The sequence below is a fragment of the Salarias fasciatus genome, chromosome 9 (assembly GCF_902148845.1).
Source record: "Salarias fasciatus chromosome 9, fSalaFa1.1, whole genome shotgun sequence".
Lineage (NCBI taxonomy): Eukaryota > Metazoa > Chordata > Actinopteri > Blenniiformes > Blenniidae > Salarias > Salarias fasciatus.
The window spans coordinates 17,733,648-17,759,116 of NC_043753.1; the positions used below are offsets into that span (position 1 = coordinate 17,733,648).

A 25,469-nucleotide genomic window follows, 5' to 3' on the forward strand; every position below is an offset into this window, starting at 1 on the left:
GGATTAATAATCTTGATCTGCTTCAGGAGGGTGCAGAGTGGAGCTGCAGTGTGTGGCTGTCAATAATTAATGCTCAGTAAAATTCTTCTAATGCATCTAATTAAGCCCAACCTGCTGTTAAATCTGGAAAGATTAGTCATGGGGGAGCAGAGGTTGATTGAGCATGTATTTCGTGTCACTAAAAGCTACAGAGAGTCTCACTTGAATTGCTCCGCTGCGCATTAGTGATCAGCAGCAGCCCTGATCGTGTGCTTAATGAGTGAAAAGACCTATTTTCACCAAACATACTTTATATAACCTCATCTTACTGTTTGATGACTGATTAAATGATTCTCTTTTACTTAATTGATGGCATCAGTCAAGCTGACTGAAGACTGATGAGACGTTGTTTATGTGGCGGCCATCTTGGATTCAGAGGTCAGTGAGGCTGTGCGGTTCGCCCACACATCAGCAGCCTGGAGCCGGGAAAGTGACCTTCCTCTGGCCCCCACCGTATCATTAAGGACTTGATAATCCCTTCGCTAGAGGCGGGAGGAAGTCAGTCACCGGGGGGAGCGGAGAAAGGGAGAGGAAGGGTGGTCTTACTCTCAGGTCGGGCCGCGCTGGCTTCGCCGCGGCCGCTTTGATCAGCCGTCCTGTGTGTAATCGAGCCAAGCAGGTCTGCAGGGATACGGCGGCGGCGTCACATGAGAACAACACCGCAGGCAGCGCCGGCAACCACGGCTCCCAGAGCAAAAAATCAGACGAGCATGAGGGGAAAAAGAGGAACGTTTCACAGAGAATTATTATAACTCTTCCAGAGACAGTAAATAAAGAAGCCAAACCACTGAAGTGACTGGAAGCAGAGGATTAGAGGGTTTGTGATCTTTCTTTGTGCAGATCATCTGAATTAATCTGACCTTTAAAATTAATGATCCATACCAATCCTACAAGTGTCTGCTTTATATTGGATAATTTGAGCAAATACTGTTCACAAAGGTCCATCACAGTGTCTGTTTTTACTGTACACCTTTACAGAAATGACTCAAAACATGTTACGGCGTAAACAGGCGTTCGCAGGTGTCTCAGCGCCATTTTGTCCTGAGCTACGGTAACTGCCTCGCGACTTAAAGAAGTCGTATTGATCCTCTCATCTGAGTGAGCCCATTTCTAAACATGTCCTCTTAAATATGACTTTAAAGCTGTTTCATCGGTTGCAAAATATCCGGTGATGGATGAGACATTTTCAGCCTTCTCTCGTACACATTTCACTGCCAGCCTCTGGCTTATTGAATTTCAATTTTGTAGCTCATTGGTCGAGCAAATACAGCCGCTATAAGAAATGTCGCGTATTGAGCAATGCTGCCACGCACATTGCAGTATATCCCAGTGATTTATTCTGCAATTTTAGAGCGTCGTTCCTTGAGCGCCTGCACAGAAAGTCACATAAAAATCCAATTAGGGTTTAAATAATCACGGCATCAACAGCAGCAGAGCCCTATCGGATCTGTTAAGAAATTCTAATACTAAGAGTGACTTTTTGAGTTATTTCCAGAGAATGAGTCATGCCGGTCTGTGGTAACAGTGAAGATGCACGGCCAGCAAAAGCAAACAGGCCGTTCAACAGTTTCTCAGAAGCATTCCGGGGGCCGGGATGCAATTGGAGTCAATGATGTATCTAATCAATTGCTCCATCTTACCTCGGCGGATGACTTTCTGCTACAGATGACTGGGAAAGGCGGCCTTTCAGCAGGGTCAGATTAATATCGGGTCCCGGGGGAAATTGCAGCCGTCTGGTGCCAAGTTGTGGCAGCGGACGTGTCATGGCTGACACTTTAGGCACAAAGTGAGGAGGGGGGGTGGAATAGAACGCTGCGTTGGCGTCCCTCACGACCCCATTCTGCCTCCCGCTCGCGTTTCTTCTTTCTTCAGGGACCACTCGTCCCAGTTTTTGTCTCGGGGTGGGGGATTTGCTACGGTGGCTTTGCTCTCTCCCTTCATCTCTCTTTCCTCTGCCGAACCGTAGACGTGAGACGGAGGACGATCTATGAGTACCACCGCGTGGAGCTGACGAAGACGAGGATCACCAACTCCACCGCCGTGGAAATGATGCCTCTGCCCAGTAAGAAGAACAGACTGTAAACGTTTGGCTCGCTCAGTGTCTCATTGGGTTCCATGTGGCATGAAGTCCATTCTCCTGGTTTGGTATCAAATCGTATCTATTGGTTGGATGATTGGTTTGACGTGTTTCTTCCTCTGCAGCCTGCCTGCAGTTCACCAGTTGTGGCTCCTGCATCTCCTCACAAATCAACTTCAACTGCAGCTGGTGCCATCGACTCAACAGGTCGGCCTTAAACACACTTCTACTCATCTTTATTCTTCTTTTAAATATATCATTTCCTGATTGTTCTTTGTTTAGTGGCCTGTCTGCTGTTTTCACAGTCTGTAATAGACACACTGGATCCATACAGGGTATTTTCATGATGGGATTTAACAATGTAGTAAAATTTATTTCTGACTGTATCAATCACAATAAGTTCTCCACGTGCAGATGTTGGGAATGTGAAGAGACGATATTGCAGCTCGTTCTCGTCACACCTGTTTTGTCAGCCTCTGCTTCACGTTTTATCTCATCCTCCCTGTTTCCCGGCACTTCAAACCAAAGTAAATATTTGAGCTGCTGAGAAAGTGTTAACGTTCCTCCCCAGAATTTCCTGACAGCTGGAACGTGATCTGTGGGGAGGTTTGGTTTTGTCAAGCAGGAAAAGTCTTAGTGAGAAGGACAAGGAGGGGAGGAATTCATTTTCCACTGAAGATGGTTTCAACTTCATGATAAAATCTGAATAATATTGTTTCAGAGTTGTAATGATGGTTGAAGTTTGGCCCTTTGAGTCAAAGTCATCTGTTTGTTTCCATATTATTTGTTCTGAGTGATATTCTTTGATTCTCTGTTTGATTTTCTATCCTAAATTCTTTTGTCTACGATGGAGAGAAAGTGAATTGAGTGACGTGTAAACCTGTTTCCAGTTCGCCGATTTATGGACGCTGTGGAGAGATACTGTTCGCCTGTGGCAGTGATCTCATTAAGTGGCATTTTAATTAGCTTTCTTGCTGTGTTAATATCTCGCGGTTCATCCCGACTCTGCCCTTTGTATCCTTCATCCACCCTCTTTGAAAGAAAACACGCCTTTAACACGCGCTGATTAAGAACCATAGCGGCTCGCCGGCCGCAGGGTTAATGAAAGGCTCTGACATTTTGAGAGAACAGCCCTGATGAACCTCTCTCTCAGCGAAGTGCCGGGAAGGTGAGAGCTCGCCGCTGCTCTTCAGGCTGAGTTACGACTTGAATCGCTCTGCTGTGGCGGACGTGTGACTTAAAGAAGCAGGACAGATGTGGACTGATAGAGGCCGAGCGGCTGCACATGCAGGAAACTCTTTCAGCAGCATCAATTCAACATTTTAATCTGTAGAAGATTATTTATGTTAACAAGATCCATAATCCTGTTATACTCCTTCTTGTTGAGTTTTAAGATCTGAATCTTATCTTAAAATCTAAAGAATCAAGTTTGGAAGCAGAAAGCTGAAATTCTTAAACTCGTCTGTTGCTTGTTTAGTTTGCACCAACAGTGACACTTTTTTTTTTTTCAATCACAGAGAGAAGAATGAAAGCACGGTGCTCTGATATAATGACGTTTGGTGGGAGAAACCTGTCAGTGTCACTGTAACCTCTCCTCTCTCCTATTTGTGTCTCAGGAACAGCTACACAGGCAGCTTTCTCTTCATTAACATTAACTGTTTTCATAAAGTTTGAGACATTATTGTCAGTAGAAACCTTTATTAGTTTGTGGGTGAATTGTGAGATGCTTGTTTTTCTGAATATGTTTTAGTAGTAAAATCAATTCAGAAATATCTAGTTTTATATGTACTATGAAGCCATAAAAAGGACTGCATTTCAAATTAAATATTGTTTTTTCTGTTCCCGCAGTGACATAAATTGACATTCAGAGTTATTTCTGATCAAACAGGAATAAAACTGTGCAACAGAAACTTGTTAATGTCACATTTGCCCAAGAGAACACGAAAAGGTTCCAGTTAAAGTAGTAACATTGAGAAGATCCTCTTTGGGAACGCAGAGTATATTGATTGTTTTAAAAATGACAATAGTTTCAGGGGAGTGCGGTTTATTTGGTGGCGCTCGTAGTTTCTGATAGAGGCTCTGAGTTCATTTATTCACCGACTGTTTTGTTACAACATCCGTTCCCAGCACAGCCGCACATGTTGATGCGGATTGAATCATTTCCCATGTCGTCACTAGTCGGTTTCAACACGGCCTCATGAAACTGAAAACTTATTAAATGTTCTTAATGGAAAGCAGCGGCAGCCTAAGAAAGCTCTGATGAATAAACACTTGAAATGATCGATTTTCTCTTTGGAAAATACGCTCTTGACTCATTTCCATGTGAATTTGAATCCACAGGAAGTGTGAAAACGGCTGTTTGGAGGTTTTTAAAGAGTCCAAAAAGACCCAACTGGCTTGTATAGAGAGTGATCCGTATTGGTGAGCATGAGACGGATAATACTGCAGTGAGTGTACCAGATTACTCTCTGCCCTGCACAAAATAAGTGTATATTCCACAGAAGATGGAGAATGAAAAGCCTGTAACGCAGCCCATCTATCCTGCTGCGACGCCTGCAACCTGAGCAGAAATATTCTCCCTCATCAGCTCATTTATATTCAAATGAAGCACCTCGGCCCGTTTCTAATTAGAAGCGGCGTGGCTCTCTGCGCTCGGCGGTAACTGGCTGAGATGGATGCTATTGAGGAGATACAAAACAAGCCCTCCCTGAAGGGACAGGTCAGCCCAGACCTGCTCAGCGTTATTGTGTCTCACTCTGCTTCCTGCGCTGCCCTCTCGGCGGGGAAAAGCAGTTTGAGGAAAAATGGGGGATTAAGCAGAGGAATCTGTCTCCCCCGGATGAACAGATGGGCAGAATTTAGTTGGTAGGGGGTGGGGAATAGAAGAGATGGGATGATTAAAGAAGTGGCGAGATGGAGATGGACTCCTTCAGATAAAGCCATTACCATCACAATGCGTCGGGCAGAAAATAAGGCCTGTCGGGGATCCAGAAAGCACAAACACCACCGTGCTCCTGCTTTATGAGTCACAGCTACGTTTTATTTGTGCGATTCTTTTCTGAACAGAGCGCAGAGTGTGAGAGTTTGCATACTTACTTTGACTCCCTGCAGAAAGGATGATAAAAACCTGCGTCTTTGATCCGTTTACAGCAGGCTGGATTAGTAGCCGCCGCCGCCTCAATTACCGCCTCATGAGGTTCTGAGAAGTCTCACGCCGCGATGCGCTGTTGATTCAGCGCCGCCCTCGTCCCGAGGCCCCCGTGCCTCATTGAACTCTTGGTAGCTCGCTTCTTAAGCCGGTGTGATTCAGAGCTCAGAGGGTGGCGCTGAGTGGGAGGTACAGATGTTTGCTAAACAGCTGGAATCAGGGAAGAAAAACCCAAAAGTACTATTGGTCGAGACCAAACTGTGAGATTATCCCCGGGAAGAATCTGGGCTCGGGGCTCCTTCTGTGTGAAGTTTGCATGATTTTCCTGCTTGGCTTTTTCTCCTGTCTCTTCAGTTCCATCTCCAGTTCCTCAGAGTGAAGCGCTGTGAGCTGTTTTCATTTCTCTTCTCCGGACTGAATGGTTTTGGAGCTGTCACTCCTTCTTGAGCGTCCCCATTAGGTCGACGTTCTCTGGTTAATGATTCTGCAGCTTTGAACAAAAGGCCCTGTCACACAGTTTGATTCACTCGTCCCTCTTTCAGTCGCAGTAATTCACCGCACTGGGCAGTGTCCTACATCATTAGCATGACATCCGACCGTTAATCTCCTGTCTTTTGTGAAATGCGAGACCGCTCCGTTTGACAGACGATGGCGCGTTTGAGTGACAGCTGTTTGTTTTGCGCAGATGTTCCAGCGGCTTCGACCGCCACCGGCAGGACTGGGTGGACAACAGCTGCCCCGACGAGGTGGGCATGAATGATAAACTGTCAACTCTGTCATGTTGTGCTTTACAGATTCCGTTAGCTAACAAAGATCTTCACTTCCTCTTTTCAGACGAAGGACAAGATGTGCGATATCGAGGACACGACTCACCTTTACCCCTTCACCACAGTGAACGTCGCCAAAACGACGTCAAGAAGCAGAGGCGGCGTTGCAGAAGGGGAGACGCCCTTCACGTCCCACCCGCCCACCAGCGTCCCCACTGAAGGTAAAGCAGCTGGACGGACGCCATGCTGCTCACTGAGCAGGATCCCCGGACTTGGTCTATATCAGGCGATGATGGATGCTCTGTTCCGGCAACATGCTAAATGAAGTGCATTTGCACGACTCTCCTATATCGGTATTGATGTGTTTCCGCTTTCGCAACATGCCTGAGACATTTCTCTTGTTCAGAATATGCATTACCGTGCGCCGGTGGCTCGCTACTTAAGCTACGCGGAAATCATTGCAGCTGGTGTGCATCGGAGCAGAAGCACAGCAGCTGTGTTTGAACCACTGCAGATTGAATCAGTACAAATCCCACATTTCCAAAATATGCACAGACCTGTGATCACCTCATTCAGCTCTGTGGACTCACCATCATGCTTGAAAACGTGACCCGATCGTTCTCTCACAGAATCAAAACAGGTTTGTTACGTAATACGAGACAGTAAATCTTACCGGTTGGCTGCCAAAGACAAAAATATTAGTTTTGAGGTGTCATAGAAATGAGGAGAAGAGCTGACTCTGTCACAACAAGTAGAGAATTATTTTGAATGGATTTTGAATTTAGTAAAAAAAAAAAAGGAAAAAGGCTTCATCACGGATGTGAAGACTCCCTGCAGGCTGAGCCTCATTACCGACTGAGCTTCTTTCAAGGACTAATTTAATGACTGAAGACATTTTTCTGGTAGGGTGTGTTCAACATTCAGAATAAATATATACATTATCCAGACAATTCGGAAGAATTTTAAACACTACTTCACTTATATTCATTTTATATTCCTGTCAGAAGGAAATTCTGATTAGGATTTTTGGTTTGACATGAATAGCTGGACCAAGGCTGCTCGATTCCACATCTCCTTAAAATGCAGGGTTTACTTATTGACAGCAAAAACAACATTCATGGACTTTTTAAAATCTATATAAATATATTTCTCTCGCATGAAGCCAGTCAAATGTCACAGAGTTCACTCCCACCTCCTCTCATATTGCACCATAAAGCATCGACTCGCACACCCCAGCAGAGGCTAACCCAAACCATACTGCAGCATGATTTCAGAGTTATTAATGCAAATTCACTTTGAAAGTTGCAGGCATGCTTCTTTTGCTGATGATAGGAAAGCAGCCAAGGTGTCCTCTAAGGTTTATTTACTTTGTCTCCGGAGATGGCAGAGTTACGAGTCAACTGAATTTATAGTCCCAATTTTCAGCTCATTTCTCCTTTTATGGCCTCCGAGCAATTTATATGTGTAAACAAGCAGTTTATTATAATCAACTCCAGTTTGTGATTGCTTTTCTTCATGTACCATCATGTCGCCGTGCGTTATGCACAAGCAGCGGTATGGATGTGTTTGTGTGTGTGTGTGTGTGTGTGTGGCGGTGTGTGTCTCTCTGTGAGCCCTGCCTGTAGAAAACAGTGGAGCTATATGTTCACAGAGGCGTCACACGTCTCCGGATCTGTCTCTGTTCAACTGTAGCTGCTGTCTGAATCTCGTCGAAGGACTTTTTGAAGGTGTTTGACCTCGCCTGAGGGGACATGGGGAAAAGTTGGAATAAGGATTGAAAAGAAGTGATTTTCTTCTGCAGGGACTGTTTTGCTTTCACCTTGGATATTTAAAATTAAAGGTTGATTCTGGCTGACTTGATCTCTGACAGCTGGAATCTCACAGTATCTTAAATTTAGCAACAGATTGCAATAAGATTCATGTTGGGTTGTATGTTTTTTTTTTTCATTCTTCCTCTTTTATTCTCTGCAGCTTTGTTAAATCCTTATTTGATTTTTGAACTTGAGCTCCAAAATATCATTTTTTTTCAAAGCATTTAATCCTTAATAGCAGCCGTGCAGAATGTTTTTTCCAGTCCAAATAACCTAAAGCAGACTCTTTTGTAGTGCTGGAGCGCTGCCTACTTATTCTACTCTACTTAAATTCCACTGATGTTCTTTTTTCTCTCTTGTTGGGACTTTTTGAGGCTTTATACATCCACCGCTGGGTCATCCGTTATTTCATTTTCTCAAGAAGGCATTTGCTTTCAAGGCTGACTCAAGCAAAGGTCAACCGTCTTCCTCGTCACGCCCTCATTAATCATGTGGCGGGGGCCGAGTTTAACCTGGCATCGCTGCTGCGAGGAGGACGGACGCAGCGAGTTCAGGGCGGGGCGTAAAGGGATGAGATGTGTGGTCCGTGCATGTGTCGGGATCCGAGAGGTCGAGGGGGCATCCTGCGGTATTTGCATTTGTTCCGGCGGACATGTACGGCAGATCAGTTTCCCCTGACCTGTCTCTTCAGCTGCAGGGGTCAGGGGTCAGGGTCAGGCACGGGGCCGGAGACACGCAGCTCGAAGAGAGAGCGAAGGGAGAATGTAAACGTGTGGGTGTGGAGGCATGTCTGGGTGTGACAGATTGAAACGTCTCAGCTTTCACTCCTCCGACTGTACGACGTACAACCGCCTCGGAGAACCGCGGCGCTTTTAAAAATGAGTTCCGGCTGCGGAGAGAGCCGCTGTTACCTCTCCTATCAGCCCCATGAATAAGGATGGCACAGCCGCCTGCGAGTCTTTGAGCGAGACGCTGAGATTAATGCTGTCTTTCAGTGGCTGTAGAAGTTATGATGGGAAAATGTGCAGAAGCAAGAGGTGAAGTGTGAAGATGAGGATTTACTATAACAGATGGAGTGAGGGACCAAGCTGGAGATGGTGAATACTGGTTCTGTGCTGCCTGTTTTCAGCTTCTCTCTGCTCCACCACGTCTCCATCGAATAATAATCTGTCATCTCCAAGATCTGCACAGTCATGTCAAAAATACACCTCTGGATTAAGAAGAAACTCAGGTCAGGTTCAACTGTCATTTTTCCAAGAAAAACTAGAAGTAAATGCTTTTTCTTAAAGTTTTTTCCCCCAAGTATGAAAACAGTAAGATAATCAAAAAGAATATTATTTGCTAAAATCTACTAAACTGCAATGTTCATCATGTAAACATCACCAGGAATACAGCTGTCATGGATTTTTTAGATGGATTAACTGAATCCCCTCTAAACTAAACCAGACAGCGTTATAGGATGCACACAATCTGCAAATATAAGCCTTAAGACTACAAAATAGATGAAACACAAATGAAAGAAATGGTTCATAGTGAGATGATTTTTACCAAAACTGTAGTACGGCTTCTTTATCTCGTTTCAGTACATCTACACTGGAAAGAAAGATGTTCATTTGGGTCGTGTAGAAAAAGCGTTTTGAGTAAAACCACATAAACAAGCATTTATGATTCAGACAGATAATAAGATTTCTTCTAATCTTATGTGCAATCATCTTAAAAATATATATTTTTGGGGATATGTGCACATTTGCCTTATATGTATTGCTTTCGGTAAAATGAAATCCAAACGGTTTGTTTCTTGTGATTCTGGAGCAGCCGTATTTTTCCGTATTTATGACCTGGTGGGATTCGAACTCGGTCAAAGTGTCTGCGGCCTCTCTCTGAATGACGTTCCCTTTAATGATTCATTTCATGCACCGAAACATGGCGGCATTCACTCTTTTTGAAAATTGAAATCCGTTTGAATTTAATCATTCAGTGAAATACATCTGGTGCTATATGTGCCAAATTTGCATAATGTGAGTCCGATGCTGTGTGGAAATGCGAGAAGAAGTGGGTCGTACTGCATTTCCATATTTCACCGGTATAGTTAACCCCAGACAGCTTTCCTCTCTTGAATTATAGATGCTAAGCCATTATATTCAAAGCATTAATTTTTAATAAGATTTTAAGCAAGATGGCTCACTAATTAAAGATGATTAACTGGATCTGGAGCCTTCGGGGAGCTGTTTATATTATCTGAGCTTCAATAACAAGCTACAAAGAGATTCCTTGATGATTATGTCTGACACCCGTGGTTTCTTTGTCTTTATCTCTTCGCAGATGACACCAAGATTGCGCTTCATCTGAGAGATAACCAGGGTATGTATCTTCCACCACACTGTAGCATCCAATAACTGCCGTGGCCGCTGTAGCTCTGTTTCCTTAATGCCTGCATTTGTCTCCCCCGCCTGCCTCCTGGTTTTGAGTTTACCGCTGAAGTATTGGTCCCTGATTGCTTTTTTATCTTTACGGCGGACGTATGGCTCAATCGGCTGATAAACTTTATCCAGCAAGCCGACTTTTAATGCTTAACTGTCCTCTGTGGGACGCAACAATCAATTACAGCGTCTGGAGCGGAGGCTTTATGGAAAAAAGGTGCAGCTGCGGTTGGTTCGGCTGTTGTTTGAAATGCAGGCGGGGGTTCAGTTAGGCGAGGCAGGGTTGCCATGTCTGAGAGAGGAAACAAGCTCGACAGCAAAGCATCCCAATGACACCAACATTTTAAATATGCCCACATGAAACTTCACGTATGTCAAACAGTGTGGCTGTCACGGTAAAATGTTATACATCCAAAGTCTTGAATTAGTTTGGAGCTCCGTCCGTTTTGTCAGATAGCCCCCCCAAATGTTTCATTTCCTGCTTGAGAGGGACTGGAAATCCGCCGCTTCCATCGCTCTTTTCATTACACAAACGCTGCATGTCTCCATCGCTGCCGCCCGGGACCCGAAGCTGTGATAATATCGCTCCGCTTTTTCTCATGCATCTCAGCCTTTATCGCCACATACCTGACAGTAACGCTGCTCAAGGTGAAAGGGAGCTGTGAGTCAAGCTTTGGGGACACACAACACAAAGGCCGTGAAATTACCCCTGACTCGCTTTGTTGGAACCAAAGATGACAGAGTGATATTATTGATTTTGAGGCTCTTTGTGAAGGTTTGATTAGTCAGACTCTGGTTTCATTCTGAACACTCAGCTTTAATTTCCACCTGTGAAACCAGAGAGTCCTCTGACCTTGAGTGTGAATGAAAAGCTGAAGTTATTACACCGACAGTAGTAGGAGTGCAGATAAGCAGCTCTGGATCTGGAGCGCCGCCGCCGCCGCCGCCTCCTCGGCACCTGTTTACAAAAAGGCGCTGAATTAGAAGTGTGCTCCGTTTGTATTGTTGGTTTCCTGAAAGCCATTACAACAGTTGTACCCCTGTGCTGCAGCTGTGGCACTAATGCAGAGCGGGAAAAAGACGGATTGGCCGCTTTTCCGACGCTCTCTAAAGCTCTAATGCATTTTTATTGCTGTCTAAGAGTCGGGCCGTCCATTAGCGCTCGCTCAGTCTCCTCAGGTCCGAGCAGCCGTCAGGACAAAGCTAATGAGCGATGAATCCAATCTAGTGAGGACCGGCGCTGCCTGGCTGTGTGTCCCTGCCCCAGACTGCATTGTGCTAAACTGATATTCTCCGTATTATTCTTCATGTCAGCCAGTTTGGTCCAGACTGGGCCAGTTGGTTATAAATTAAATATGCAAAATAATTGAATAAGGAAATGCTGATTCCGGCATTTTCATGGCCAGGAAATACACTCTTGTTTTGTAGATTAGTGTTATTCAGGGTTTAGAGTGTTTTTTTGGACAAAACAGACCATTGGCACGATTCTCTTTGGGCTTTGCTTTCACTGCTGTTGTTTTATGAGCTACTTTACAAATATTGTTTTCTGAAAAAATGCTGTTTAAGGACTTTTTTCAGGAAAGGAGCCTCAACCATGTATTTTAATTTAATATCCTTTATTCAATATGAACATATTGTGCTGCTCTTCTTCTCATATGAACCATGGTGTGGACAAAACAAACCGGAGACGCTCTCAGTTCATGTTCAGACAAGTTTCGATCAGGATCATCTTCAGTCTGTGCAGCAGGTGTTGTTTTTTTTGTTCACATATGTGCAATGGAAAAACCGTCTGCCACTGTTTCTGCTCTTTGATCAGGAGCACTCCGATAAAGCCCAGCCCGCCTCCCAACACCCCAAAACCCACAATCTGCTGCATTTAGGCTTCCATCTGAATAAAGAGGCGGCTCCTAAACCGTGCGGCTGTGATGGATGAAAAGCAGGAGAAGAGCTCTCCGAGGAAAACCCAGGAAAAACAAAGCGCCTCCAGACTGTTTATTTGATTAAAAGCCCAACAGTGTCCCAGCATTACCTGCTCTGCCAAGCTGGGTTCTTTTTAAGGAGTAACGCCTCTAATATCGTGCGACTGCAGCATCAGACTAAATGACACCGAGAAAACTCCCCCGCTGCATTGTGGGTGCTGGAGGTAATCAGCTGCTTTGTTTCAAGCGTACGTTGCGCTGCTCCTTTATACCTCCAGCGAGGGTGTGTGCATGACGGCTGTGTTGACTTACAGGCCCACACGCTCTCACGCTGGCTGCCCACACGCATCGGACAGGTTTGATTACCGCCCGGTTATTCTGCGCGCTGGAAATCAATGAGGCAGGGCGCCAGGGGAGCCGCTGGTTGGCCGACAGGCAGGAGCTGCTAATTAAAACCGGGGTGGAGACTGAGGAGAGGTTGTCAAAGGGGCAAAGAAATAGAAACCCTCAGATATGTGAATAGAACCGCTGCACTAATTCTGGAAGAGATAAGCTGGAAAAAAAAAATGAGGATGGCATCCATGCTGGTTTCACTATAGGGACGTGAGGGAACTGTTGTTTCCCTAAAGCTGAAAATAGAGATTCCCACTGAAGGTTGGACAAAAAAGAAAAAAAGAAAACCCCTCTCCAATCACCTGCTGGGTCGACTTTGAGGTTCAAATATGAACCTGATGAAGTGGTTTGCAAACGAGTGATGACTTTTTCAGGCCCGCTGAAGGACGGACTCATTATGCAGCCTTTTCAGTTTGCAGTTCCACGACTGGAGGCTAAAATGAAACTGTTTCAGAATGTATAGAACCCCCTTCCCCCACTATCTGGACCGGACTAACCTTGGTGTGGGATTAACTCTTATTCCTACTTATGGGAGAGAAGAACTCTTCATGAATACCTAAAAGAGACCTCAGAGAAATCACAATACAGACTGAGACAGGGTTGAACCTTTAACCTTGAATTTCTCTCACAGTCAATGAAATGTCACGATAATCTAAAGTCAGATTATCTGGAAGTGGAACTTTTTCCAACATGTAAAGGTGAAAAGCTGCTGGTAGGATTTTCCTATTGATGAGTTGTTTTTATGGAGAAGGGTATTGACGTTTGATGAGTGCCCCCTGGCGGTTCACAACAATACTGCAACAATATTTCACCCCTTCATTCGAGAGTTGATTGATAAAAAAACTTGAAAACATGAAAGCATGCTGTAACAGATTTGCTGTGTGTTTTCCAGTGATGTCTGGGGACAGTGCGGTGGACAAGGTGCCGGGCACACACCCCCTGCACACGGGCCTGATCCTCGGCATCCTGCTGGTGATGCTCATCATGATCGCCGGCGTATTAATCACCATCTACATCTACCATCATCCAACCTCTGCAGCCAGCCTCTTCCTCATCGAGGTGAGGTGTTTGTCCGTGAGGAATTTCCCTTTATGCTTTCAGTGGATAAACTATCAGATATTTGTCTGTTCGATTGTATCACTGGAAAGCCTGTTTCTCTTTTATAGGCTCCTGCATGTGGTCGTTCTAACAGTTTACCAGATGTTCTCTTCTCTTTCTTTCCATATTTCGGCTGTATTGTTCTGTTTTGCAGGAATAAACCCTGACTGTTTAAACCAGTCAAACATTTCAGTTTTGCTCGCAAAAAAGCACATCGCTGTGATTTGCCAGGAAACTTTCTCCAGCTTTCAGACTTTCCATTGTAATCCGTCATGAAATGAACAGCTGTGCACAAATAAACTATGCAAAGTCTCCGACTCATAAATATGCATTGTGATTTTCCGAGGGAGATGATGAAACTCGGCACAGCCTGTTCGTAAATGAAAGTGGACATACTGAAACAGAGAGCGAGCGGTTTGGAGACCGACACGGCGAGTGATGTTCCGACGTCTCAAAAGACAAATGGCGTCTCAGAGTTTATCCTTGTCGACGTTACAAGGTCACTGTCGCTCACGGGAGCAACACTGCCTGCTCAAAAGAAGCAAAACTATCCATCAGACTCAGAATTCAAGTAGTTTTACATGTAAAGAAGATATTTTTTCCTGGAAAACTGTTTGTTTTTGTTTTTTTTTCCTCTGGATACAGAAGAGCAGATTGATTTCCCATTCCTCACACACATTCTTTACTCTCCTCTCCTGTTCTCCCCTGCAGAGACGCCCCAGCAGGTGGCCGGCCATGAAGTTTCGCCGCGGCTCGGGTCACCCGGCCTACGCCGAGGTGGAGCCGGTGGGCCAGGAGAAGGAGGGCTTCATCGAGTCGGAGCAGTGCTGAGGGAGGGGGGGCGGCCGTCGACGTTCCCGCAGCCCTCCTCCCTCCTGCTCCGTGGCGACTCCTCGCCGGGAACCTCCGGGGACGCGCCCGGCGGCGGGGGAGCTCAGTGACTTTGTTAAGACTGTGGATTGGGGCCCGTCGAGCGCTCGACGGGACTGGATGCAGCGTTCAGCGACGGCAGGAAGCGAGAAAACCCCGACAAGTGATCCCAGAACAGAGACCGAGCTGCCAGGACAGAGGGAGGGGAGAGTTCAGAGGTCATCCTGTGGAGGTTTTGTACAGCCTGACTGCCGAGGCGATGCTGGGGAGCAGGGTGAAGCATACAATATATATTTTCAGAAACAAGTATGTGAACAGAGATTTCCACTTCATTGTTGGTGGGGTGATACAGTATAGGCCTTTGTATATCCATCCAGCTTTTGCTTCTTTTCCTTTTTTTTTTATTTTTATTTTTTTTGTTTCACCAGGATTGGCACATTTATCTGTGTAGACCGTCGGTATTGCTTTTCAATACCATAGCAGGCTCAATTGACTTTTCCGCCGCGGCCGCTTGACGTGACGCCAGCAGGATTCCTGTCACTGCCATTATCGACAGCAGGGAGTGACGCTCTGAGCATCCGACGTTTGGCTGCTTCCATCTCTTCAAAATGAAGCGTCAGACTTGTTTTTTTTTGTTTTTTTTGCTCACTGACGATATTTCAGTGTTTTATTTGGGTGATGGGCACACTCTATAGTTCCCTTTAAGTTTTTTTTATTTTTTATTTTATTGCTTTGGGTTCATTACTGCCGTGCCGTTTTATCCCCAATTAGCGTTTGCACAGTTTGTTTCATGCACATATTTTCTTTTTCTTTTCAATATACATGTGGTACTAATGCAAAATTACAAGACAGGCGCTTGTGAGTGTGAATATATTTTCTGAAGTGTGATTCATATGTGTGTGTGTGTGTGAATACAGATGAGCAGTTTACAGTGGAGATCGGACATCCACCTGCTTTATCGTTTGAGCTGGCTCTGCACGGATGATTTTTTTTTTTCTTTTTTGATTATATTCAGTGGTATCTGGATACAGCTTGTGTGAGCCGGAAAACACACTGGTCTGATTGGAGTTTTTCTCTCTTTTCTTTTTTTCATTTTCCCTTGTTGTTTTCTGAGGGGAGGTTAAAGTGTGGCTTCATTGCCGAGCATAACCAGGTTTGTGTCTGTGTGAAATGATTTGGCTTATCCACGCTGTACATACCGAGGCCCAAACATTTGCAGATTCAGGTAATTCATGGCAAAACATTAGTAGTCTAGTCAGTGATGATACTGAAGAACTTTTTTTTCTTTTTTATGTTTTAAGAGTGGCCTTTCTTTCTCTACTTTTTTACTTAAATGTGAATACTGTTGGAGTCAGTTCAGTCTCGGTTCAAAGCCCATTTTGAACGCTCATTTATACTGTTCAGGATTTCACAGTTCATGTTTTACACCAATGATTGTAGACTTATTTTTAGAGATGCTAAATCTCGACATCCTGGAATTCTACTGAAAATTAAATGTGCAATATTACACTCGTTCAACTCAAATGCATCAAAACACAAAACAATCATCTCAATTATTGTTAGTCGCATCTCGCCACCATCGCATTGAGACCAAAGACTGATCAGCATTTAAATGAGCTATACTCTGAAGTATTTACCTCAGCTTCCACCACAGCCTCCATGCCTCGCCACCCACACCCGTCAGCCAGCAGTGATCCTCGTGGTTTAATTCACATTTTGGTGTCATTTTAAAGTCTGAGGATGTTTTCCGATTGTGAGCGTTTTTTTAAACTTTACTCTTAATTATTTCCTGAAAACGTCCTCTTGGGAACAGCTGTCCAATCATTGATCAATCAGTAACTTTTTTTTCTCTGGCCTCTGCAATTCGAAACTGCAGTGATTCCAAACAAAATTTCAAAATGACCATTCAATCATAATTTAATGTATATGTTAGCTTCGATGAATGACAATGCTGTTGGTCATTTTTCTTATTATAAGGTGACTGGTTTGGTTTTTATGCAAACATTCTGTAGTAGTCAGCGGGATTTCCCGATAATCTTCACTGATTTGGTGTGTTTTTATAACATTCCCTTCAAAAATCACATTTTTAAAAACTATATGACATTTGAGTTTCTGATATACAGACGTGGACAAAATTGTTGGTACCCTTCGTTTAATGAAAGAAAAATAATTCACAGTGGTCAGAGAAACAACGGGAATCTGACAAAAGTAGTAATAAATAAAAATTCTATGAAATTTAACAAATGAAAGTCAGTCATTGCTTTTCAATCATGCTTCAACAGAATTATTTTGAAAAAAATAAACTCAAGAAACATCTCCTTCCAAAGATGTTCGATAGGCTTTAGGTCAGGGCTCATAGAAGGCCACTTGAGAATAGTCCAAGTTTTCCTCTCAGCCATTCTTGGGTGTTTTTAGCTGTGTTTTGAGTCATTGTCCTGTTAGAAGACCCATGACCTGCGACTGAGACCGAGCTTTCTGACACTGGCAGCACATTTCTCTCTAGAATCCCTTGATAGTCTTGAGATTTCATTGTGCCCTGCACAGATTCAGCAAAGCAGCCCCAGAACATAACAGAGCCTCCTCCATGTTTCACAGCAGGGACAGTGTTCCTTTCTTCATATGCTTCATTTTTCTTTCTGTGAACATAGAGCTGACGTGCCTTGGCAAAAACTTCCATTTTGTCTCATCTGTCCATAGGACATTCTCCCAGAAGCTTTGTGGCTTGTCAACATGTAGTCTGGCAAATTCCAGTCTGGCTTTTTTATGATTTGTTTTTCACAATGGTGTCCTCCTCAGTCGTCTCCCATTAAGTCCATTTTGGTTGACCTTTTACATGCTGTTCTATAACTTTCTTTCTAATTTCCTGAAACAGCTCTTTGCTTTGCTTCCTCTGGTCCATGTTGTGTGTGGTTCACTTCATGTGACTACCTCTCACCCTTCATACGAGCCACTGACTGATTACAAGATTGGAGACACCTGTGATGCTAATTAGTGGACACACCTTGGACTGACATGTCCCTTTGGTCACGTCATTTTCAGTCTTTTCTAGGGGTACCATCATTTTTGTCCAGGCCTGTTTCTTGAATTTATTTTATTAAAATAATCCTGTTGAAGCATGATTGAAAAGCAATGTCTGAATTTTATTAGTTAAATTTCATAGAATTTTTTTTACGATTACTTTCGTCAGATTCAAGTTATTTATCTGACCACTGTGAATTTTTCTTTCATTAAACGAAGGGTACCAACAATTTTGTCCAAGTCTGTATATCTCTGATGGCTAAACGGTACAAAACTTCTCTTCTAAATCAGAACACACCTCATCCAAAGATGCACCACATGGAGGACGAAGAGTCTCATGTAATGTTTCATACTCACCCTTATTCACAGTCACACTGATATGGTCTGGTTGATGTCGACCTCTCGGATAGGATTTCCTCATTTCTAATGCCACTAGAAAGCCCTTTGCACAAAAAGTTTGGGTTCAAAGGTCAGCGACGTCTCTGTGACCACAGATGTATCTTTTTTTTTTCCAGCATGGTGAGATTGACCCCCTGTGGAGAAAGACTTGCTTGTTGTATGCTGCCACCTGAAACTGCAAGTGTTTTTTTTTTGTTTTGTTTTTTTAAAGCCACAATCAAAATGCAGTCAGATACGACTGGAGTTTGTTTGTCTGTGGAAACAGTCATATCTTAGAGACGGGACATTTTCAAGCAGCATCCGAACGGCCGTGACTAATCGCTTTCACTCCTTTATTAACATGTTATTTTAGACGGTGAGTAGCAGCATCGTGGTTGTTGTTGAGATAGGTAACTGCTGTGTGCTCTGCTTTTCTTCTCTGATGAGTTGGATCCGATGATGCTGAATCGCAGATTCAGCGACAATCCGAAAAGGTTCAGTATATAGAAGGGAGAGCGGGAGCCTTCTTCCTTGTTTTATCTCATCATGACACTTCATAGCACACAATAAGACCACACGGTATCATAGCTGTCTGTAATTTCTGTAACTACTGTTGTTTTGATTACATTTGAAATAATAAATAATGTTGCTAAAAACAGCCGCCCCTGATTCACGTGCATGATGTCTCAACATGGAGCTCGGGATGTTTTCATTAAAGCTTGCATTTGTAAATAGCTATTGGATTGCAATTTCCCCCTTTTAGTTCAATTAAGTAGAATATATTGATTTAATCAAAGGAGCTGTGCAGCTGAAATATCACATGCATTTGGCTTAATAAAAGCTTAATTACCACCATTATTTAAGAGGAATTGCATGACAGAACATAAATATATGTAAGAAAGTCGGTGTTTTTTGCTGTGCTCAGTTTCAGGAAATCCACCAAATCCATCCTTACCTGTGTGGAAAAACACCATTTTCTACTTTAAACACTCTGTTGGCCCTGAGATACACACCTGTGAAAAATGCTGTGTGCCCAGTTTATGTGGAATCCTTGCATCGGGTAGATAGTGTCTGTGTCTCTCTGCAGACGGAGGGGATGGAGCTTTACGGCAGAACCCAGAGAAAGCTGAGTAAACAAGTCAGCAGAAGACACACGGAGGCGACTCCAGCAAACTGGGAGCAGAGCAGTATTCAGCAGAGTGATATCATCCAGAGCCGTCCCTGACTTTCCAATTTACAGTGTTGATCATCACAGAGAATGCTCAGGAACGTTCACACCCGCACCGCTGAGGGTGTTTTGGGTGGGAGTGTTACCACCTGGATGGAGCAGCTGCGCCCAGCAGGGCTTCTTGGCCCTGAGGAGGGTGGTTCATCATGAGCACCACCCTCCCCAACCTGCAGGATGAGCCATGCAGGTCCCATCACTCTGTCCTGCTGAACGTGCAACAACAGACTTTTAATGAACAAACTGTCGAATTTCACCTTGTGTGCTGTGATTCAGAGAGAATGGCGACTTAATGATGTGTGCTGCAAAATGCAAACCACTTCATGTTTTCATTATAAGCAAGAATAAGTGGGTGTTAATAGCTGGACAGCCAGTCATTACATTTTACAAATCAAGGTAATGAATCTGTGGTAAGCAAGGTCACGTCACTGCTGGGAATCATGCTGCTGGGCTGATCTTTACTGCCACCTAATGGCCAAACCGTAGACCTGCAGATTGTCATGGCAGCAAGACTGCGTCACAATTTTACCTTCAAAAACAGATATTATGTTACATCAGTGAACAAAAACAGAATTTTTCACATTTTGAAAAATAACAAGTGACAAAATCTTAAATACTTAATATAATTTAATTTTTTTTCCCCAAAAATAATTATAATAAGTGATTCTTACCCTTGGTTTCAGAGATTTCTTACACCCCTTGGTGGTGCTGAAATAGTGAAATGGGAGTATCTGATGCTCTGAAAATTCAAACAGTTCTCTGAAGAAAGCTGTAATTTCATTTCTCTCTGGGTCTTCAGACCATGCTGCGGAAAATAAAAATTTTCCAACAAGAACAGCCTGAACAAGCCTTGTCTGTGTATCTCCTAACAAAAACGGGATTCTCTGCTGAAAAAGTATAAGAATACAAAGAAAATAATGTAAAATGTATGCAGGAGTTGTTATTTTGTGCTAATTAAAGTTTAAAGACCTTAAACAACAACAAAAAAGTGTCTGCACCTTTTACAGCTTTAAATGCATATTTAGATGCACAGGTGATGCATATTCAAGGGTTTTTTTTTATTTGAACAGAACTGCTCATCACAGAACAAACAAACACGGAACTAATTTTTCAGACAGAGATCTTCTGAATGTCAGAGCTGTGCAGTCCAGACACCTCTGTGTTCACATGATCTTCCTGTCTGCTCTGAAGACACTAAAAACATGTTCACTCTTCCACACACACACACATCACACCCCGCCATGCTTCAGCAGCAGGAGGAAAACATTGGGAAAATGCAAATTGGAAATATTTTGATATTCTATAGATCATGATCATTAAGTTGATAATGTGTAAAAACAAAAAAGAAAACTCACAGGACAGTCCAATGATAAAAGAGCTGATTTGATTTGCAGCTGATGAGCTGCAGTTCCCCCGATGTCCAGTAGGAGTCAGTGTGAAGCTGAACGCTGTGTTTTTGATCGTTCAGAAAAAGAATAAAAAAACAAGAAAAGAAGCGGTTTTTATGGAGGATGTTCAGAGCCTTGTCATGTCTGACAGGATAGATATTTTGAATATCTCATCTCCTGCAGCAACAATGACTTCAGTTCAGGCTTTAAGAGAGGTTATCAACCAGTCACTAACTGCTGCTGCTGGAGAAATGTTCACCGTGTTTCAACAAACTGTCCTCCAGTTGGAAGAGGAGATTTATCGACAGAGCAGACTGCTGGAAAGCGTCTTGAAACCTCAAATCAGGTTCCACACTGCAGGTAAGTTAAATTCTGAATGATCCCATGAATCTGACTACTGGACGGTCGTTTGTTTGACATTTGTTGTGAAGCTGGCAGACAGATAAAGAGGAAATGTTTGAGCTCTTTGCAAACGGATTGAGTGATTTATTTATTCAGTCTGAGCTGACATAGTGATGTTAGCTTACTGTGATTAAAGTTTAGAATGGAGACTTTAGAGTAAATCTTTCAGAATCATGATGCGTTCAAGTCTGAACTATATAAAACTGAAACTTCCACTAGTGTTTAAGAGTTCAGAGAAGCTAATGTTGCATCCAGAGACAGCTTTATCATTTATTCTCCTAACTCCACAGCTACTGTCTGTTTTATTGAAATGAGCAGACAGTTTTTGTTTGAAATGTCTTTATTTTAAATGTAGCCTGTCCTCCATCATCCATCTGTTACTGTAAAACATTCACATCCATCACATCAGTGACTTTGCCTTGTCTCCTTCCAGGGGGTCCACAGCAGCAGAGGACGAGCTCCAGTCTGGAGCAGGAGGAACATGAAGCTCCACACGTTAGAGAGAAGGGGGATTTTGATGAGGTGTCTGCTACTGATGGTGGAAATAATAATACCCTGGACTCTGTGAGAGGCTTGACCATCCAGAGACTAAGTGTAGCTGCTGTGGATGTCTTCACCCTGTTTGAACAAACTATCGTCCAGTACGAGAAGAAGATTGACCGTCAGAACCAACTGCAGGAAATCATCTTGAAACCTCAGCTCAAGTTGCATAAAATAGGTGTGTACAAGTCTGAATGAACGCATGAATGTGGCTGGTAGAGGATCTCCATCATTATGGCTGTGTGGTTTATCCACCACAGACACAGGCAGGATCTGTGTCTGTTATGATTTTAAGATTTTACTCACCTTTTCTCAGCAGACTGATAACTCCAAAAACACTCACTGTTCTTCTCCACTCTCTACTTCTAAACACAGTTTTCAGTTTCACCACTTTAGTCCCAGGTTTTTTTTAAGCTGGAACTAAAGGAATTTAAATAATCATTTATCTTGTGCTTTTCTGTCCCTGCAGAGCTCCAACAGCACCATGACTGTAGAGAGGAGCAGCTCCTTTATCAGGAAACAAACTGCTGTCAAGAACAGGAAGAACCAGAACCTCTGCAGATCTATGAGAAACAAGAAGAACCAGAACCTCCACAGGTCAAAGAAGAACCAGAAGAACCAGAACTTCTACGGCTCAAAAAGGAGCCAGAAGAACCAGAACCTCTACAGATCTCTGAGGAAAAAGAAGAACCAGAACCTCTACAGGTCAAAGAGGAACCAGAAGAACCAGAACCTTCACAGATAAAAGAGGTGCATAAGGACACATGTGATGAAATGGTCTGTAAAAGACATAAATTGTGTCAGGAGGGAGAAAGGGTCACTCCCAGGAAGATTTGTGAAACATGCGGCAAACATGTTCGTCATTTGTTGGTCCACATGAGAACTCACACAGGCGAGAAGCCGTATTCTTGTGGAACATGTAGGAAAAGTTTCAGTAAACAGGGCCATTTAAGGACTCACATGAGAACTCACACAGGCGAGAAGCCGTATTCATGTGAAATATGTGGAAAAGGTGTCAGTCAACAAAGTAATTTGTTGGTACACATGAGAACTCACACAGGCGAGAAGCCTTATTCTTGTGGAACGTGTGGGAAAAGTTTTGGGCACCACATTAATTTGTTGGTCCACATGAGAACTCACACAGGCGAGAAGCCTTATTCTTGTGAAACTTGTGGGAGACATTTCAGTAGACAGGGTCATTTAAGGACTCACATGAGAACTCACACAGGCGAGAAGCCGTATTCATGTGAAATATGTGGAAAAGGTGTCAGTCAACAAAGTAATTTGTTGGTACACATGAGAACTCACACAGGTGAGAAGCCGTATTCTTGCGGAACATGTAGGAAAAGTTTCCGTGAACAGGGCCATTTAAGGACTCACATGAGAACTCACACAGGCGAGAAGCCGTATTCTTGTGGAACATGTGGGAAAAGCTTCAGCCAAAACAATAGTATGTTGCGACACATGAGAACTCACACAGGATAGAAGCCGTACTCTTGTGAAACCTAGGAAAAATTTCAATCAACAGAATTTTGTTTTCATTTGTTGTTCCACATGAGACCTCACAGAGGTGAGAAGCCATTTTCTTGTGAAACGTGTATTGAGATTTGCTCGTCATGGTTCGTTGCTTCACCACCTGAAACGTCACGAATCAAAGACTCTGTTGGAGATCTCGTTCAGGAAGTCCAGTTCAAGCCCAAAATCACAAGAGACCATCCAGTTTAAAGGAAACGTTTCTGATTCAAACACTGTTCAGACTGTGCTTCAGGAAATATGTTTGTTTTCTTTCACAAAAGTTGTGAACTTTCAAGAAATGGAAATAAACTGTCAATATGAATCCAGTGAGTTTTGTTATTCAGTGTTTCTTTTTTAGTCAATATGACTGATTTAACTTTCCATTCTTTTTAAGCTTCATAGCTTTTATTTGAAACAGTCGGCTAAAACATGCTTTTGATGTTCATCCTTTATTCGTAGTAACACTGAAATAGAAGATATTTATATTGAATGCACACTAGGATGTCACTGAACATCACATTGCGTAATGTTGATGCACCTTTTGGATCTGTTAATGCTTGTCCACTGGCTGCTGTGGCATGCTCTTCCCCGAACTGTGTATGGCCATACATTCCTGACATTCCATCAGGAAATGTTTTAATCACTCTTCTGATTAACCAGGAGTTTCCTTGGAGCAGTGGCATTTGCAGTCAGAACAATATATCCCACTCTGAAATTACGTTGGACAGTGTTCCACAGTATTGGGTTCCTCTTCAATGTGAGCAAATGGGTTGGTGTCACAGGTTCAAGGAACAATGCTTCGGTCGTTGTCTTTCCTATTGTAGTCAGCTGTGAGAAAAAGGGCTGCTGTCTGGACAACTCGGATTGTAGTTCTTTCGCCCCTCTGTTTCTCAGCTCACTGCTGAGCTATGGGTCGCGCAAAAGAGGACCTCCAGCTGTTCCTTTTCGGGTTTTGGTTTGTGGTGTCACCTGGGGAGAAGCCTGAAAAGGCTACCCAGGTAGCGGAACTTTGGAACCCACAGACAGTCAGCGAGCCGTCACAATTTTGTTTTTTAAGTTTTGGTTAAAAACATTTGTTTTATTTGGAACCTCTTTGTCCTGATGGAATCTTTTCAACCTGTGTGACTTGACTGACTTGTTGGGATTCCCTGGAGTGTAACTCCCTAGGTGGCGTTGTCAAACAATTAAACATCACTCCACCTTGCTCATGCCACATTGGAATCACTTTCAGATTGAGCTCAGAAAAGTGTCTCTTTATTTCTTTGATGATCAAAGATGCAGCGACTCTGCCGGCGAGTGGAAACTATGATAGAGACATGTTACGCAGGATTTTTTTCAGTTTTCTGATTTTAAAAAGTGTCTACTGACGTATACATACTCAACAACCATATAGTGTATCCCATAGTAATGATTTGAAAACAAACCCAGTTTCTCTGAACATCAGGCTCCAGCTTGATATGTCACTTTAATAACTTCTGAAAACATTCCAGCCAAGAATATAGCATACAGAAAATTGCTGGATACATTTTGCCATCGATATTTGACTGGATATGGATCAAGAACAGCTCCGCATGTTTACAGAATGTTAATGTTCAGCAGTGTGGGTGAGCACATCTTTAAAGATATCTTTCGTGTGAATAGAGCCATAATGAGACGATCCCTCCAGTGCTACGTCACTACGTTTCACGTCGTTTACGTCAGGACCAGGAGTCCGGAAAAGAAAGACAACGATGGAGGACAAGTTGATTGTGGCTGTGCGCGCTCGTCCGGAGCTGCACGACACGTCGTCTTTCCACTACCGAGACAAGAATAGAAAGGGTCTTGCTTGGGGGAGGATCAGCGAGGAGATCGGGGTCCCAAGTAAGTTATCTAAACTTTTCATCACGCTGTATTGTGTGCTACATTCAGTCAGAACATTGTACAGCCACTGCTATCTTTCCCGCTAAAACCAATGTTTATACAGAGGAACTGTGCAAAAATCGGTGGAAGAGCCTGAGGGACAAGTACACCAAGGAGTTCAGGAAGGAGCAAGAGAGGAGGAAGAAGAGTGGTTCAGAGGCAGGGTCAGCGAAGAGGTGGAAATACCGAGCCGTCTTATCCTTCCTCGACCCCCACATCGCCCCACGGGAGATGTCAGGCAACATGCCGCTGCCAAGGGTCGAGGAAGAGGAGCAAGCAGGGTATGACCACCCAGAGGAGCCACAGGAAGAAGCAGCAGCAGGGATGTCAGGTGCTTGATATGTCTGATTTAGTTGAAAAAAACACTCACACATTTTATGATAGCTAAACAAAATACATTGATTTCTGTCTGATCAGTGTGCTACCTTGATATTTAGTAGCAGGAGTACAAGCAGTGGAAATAATAAAAAAAATATTTATTTTTTTGGAAAAATAGAACCAAAAACAGAAACGGTGCATTTATTTAATCATTTATTTTTTCATACAGAACTTGCTGACATAG

General features: G+C 43.4%; 2 protein-coding genes across 2 annotated transcripts in view; both read left to right on the forward strand.

Moving 5' to 3' along the window:
* plxdc2b (plexin domain containing 2b) overlaps positions 1–17,610 on the forward strand; it is a 73,570-nt gene extending 55,960 nt beyond the window's left edge. The window contains exons 8-14 of the mRNA XM_030099836.1: positions 2,006–2,101; positions 2,242–2,323; positions 5,950–6,010; positions 6,099–6,252; positions 10,165–10,203; positions 13,467–13,633; positions 14,384–17,610. Coding sequence (XP_029955696.1) covers positions 2,006–2,101; positions 2,242–2,323; positions 5,950–6,010; positions 6,099–6,252; positions 10,165–10,203; positions 13,467–13,633; positions 14,384–14,503 — 719 coding nt within the window. The 3' untranslated portion in view covers positions 14,504–17,610. The remainder of the gene's footprint in view (positions 1–2,005; positions 2,102–2,241; positions 2,324–5,949; positions 6,011–6,098; positions 6,253–10,164; positions 10,204–13,466; positions 13,634–14,383) is intronic.
* Positions 17,611–22,453: 4,843 nt separating this feature from the next.
* LOC115394743 (zinc finger protein 239-like) lies at positions 22,454–22,992 on the forward strand. The gene has a single exon (XM_030100094.1). The coding sequence runs from the start codon at positions 22,454–22,456 to the stop codon at positions 22,976–22,978; it is 525 nt and encodes a 174-aa protein (XP_029955954.1). The 3' UTR covers positions 22,979–22,992.
* The last annotated feature ends 2,477 nt before the right edge of the window (positions 22,993–25,469 follow it).

Coding starts and splice junctions, on each gene's coding strand:
- LOC115394743 (XM_030100094.1), top strand. CDS start 22,454: ATGAGAACTCACACAGGCGAGAAGCCGTATTCATGTGAAATATGTGGA.